Source organism: Sinocyclocheilus rhinocerous, unplaced genomic scaffold (assembly GCF_001515625.1).
Source record: "Sinocyclocheilus rhinocerous isolate Xijiao unplaced genomic scaffold, SAMN03320098_v1.1 C35942183, whole genome shotgun sequence".
Lineage (NCBI taxonomy): Eukaryota > Metazoa > Chordata > Actinopteri > Cypriniformes > Cyprinidae > Sinocyclocheilus > Sinocyclocheilus rhinocerous.
In genome coordinates, this window is record NW_015768386.1 from 1 (window position 1) to 717 (window position 717).

The 717-nt window shown below is 43.9% G+C and overlaps 1 protein-coding gene across 1 annotated transcript; it reads left to right on the forward strand.

Annotated features, from left to right (window-relative positions):
* Positions 1–99: 99 nt before the first annotated feature.
* LOC107735278 (ATP-dependent RNA helicase DDX39A-like) lies at positions 100–711 on the forward strand (the record flags this gene model as incomplete). Its single annotated transcript, XM_016547017.1, has 3 exons — positions 100–382; positions 462–580; positions 670–711. Coding segments are annotated over exons 1-3 (423 nt in total), but the record flags the coding sequence as incomplete, so codon positions are not given.
* Positions 712–717: the final 6 nt, after the last annotated feature.

Sequence of the window (717 nt, forward strand, 5' to 3'; positions counted from 1 at the left end):
GTGCAGACTTTTACTTTGGATAGAGACTAGTATTAGCTCTTGAGGTAGTTATGGATGTTAAGTCAACACACATTTTCACCCATTTTGTCATTTTCTTCTCTACAGGTTTCTGTGTTGGTTATGTGCCACACACGTGAACTGGCCTTCCAGATCAGTAAAGAGTATGAGCGCTTCTCCAAGTACATGTCCAACGTTAAGTGTGCGGTCTTCTTCGGTGGGTTGTCCATAAAGAAGGATGAGGAAGTGCTGAAAAAGAACTGCCCGCACATTGGGGTGGGAACACCAGGGAGGATCCTTGCCCTCATTCGCAACAAGACCTTGAACCTCAAAAATGTCAAACACTTTGTGTTGGATGAATGTGACAAGATGCTGGAGCAGCTGGGTGGGTTTCATTTGGATATGTATGGAGCTGGATGTTTTTCCGTTCACCAGAGGTCTAATTGTGTGTGATTGCATATTAGATATGAGACGGGATGTCCAGGATATCTTCAGACTGACCCCTCATAAGAAGCAGTGCATGATGTTCAGCGCCACGTTAAGCAAAGAGATCAGACCGGTCTGCCGCAAATTCATGCAAGATGTGAGTCATTCTTTTTGTCATTTTATGTACCCACTTCACTCAAAAACTGAATGGTGTTCTGAATTGTAAAGTCTCTTCTTTTCTCTCAGCCGATGGAAGTGTTTGTTGATGACGAGACTAAGCTTACCCTGCATGGT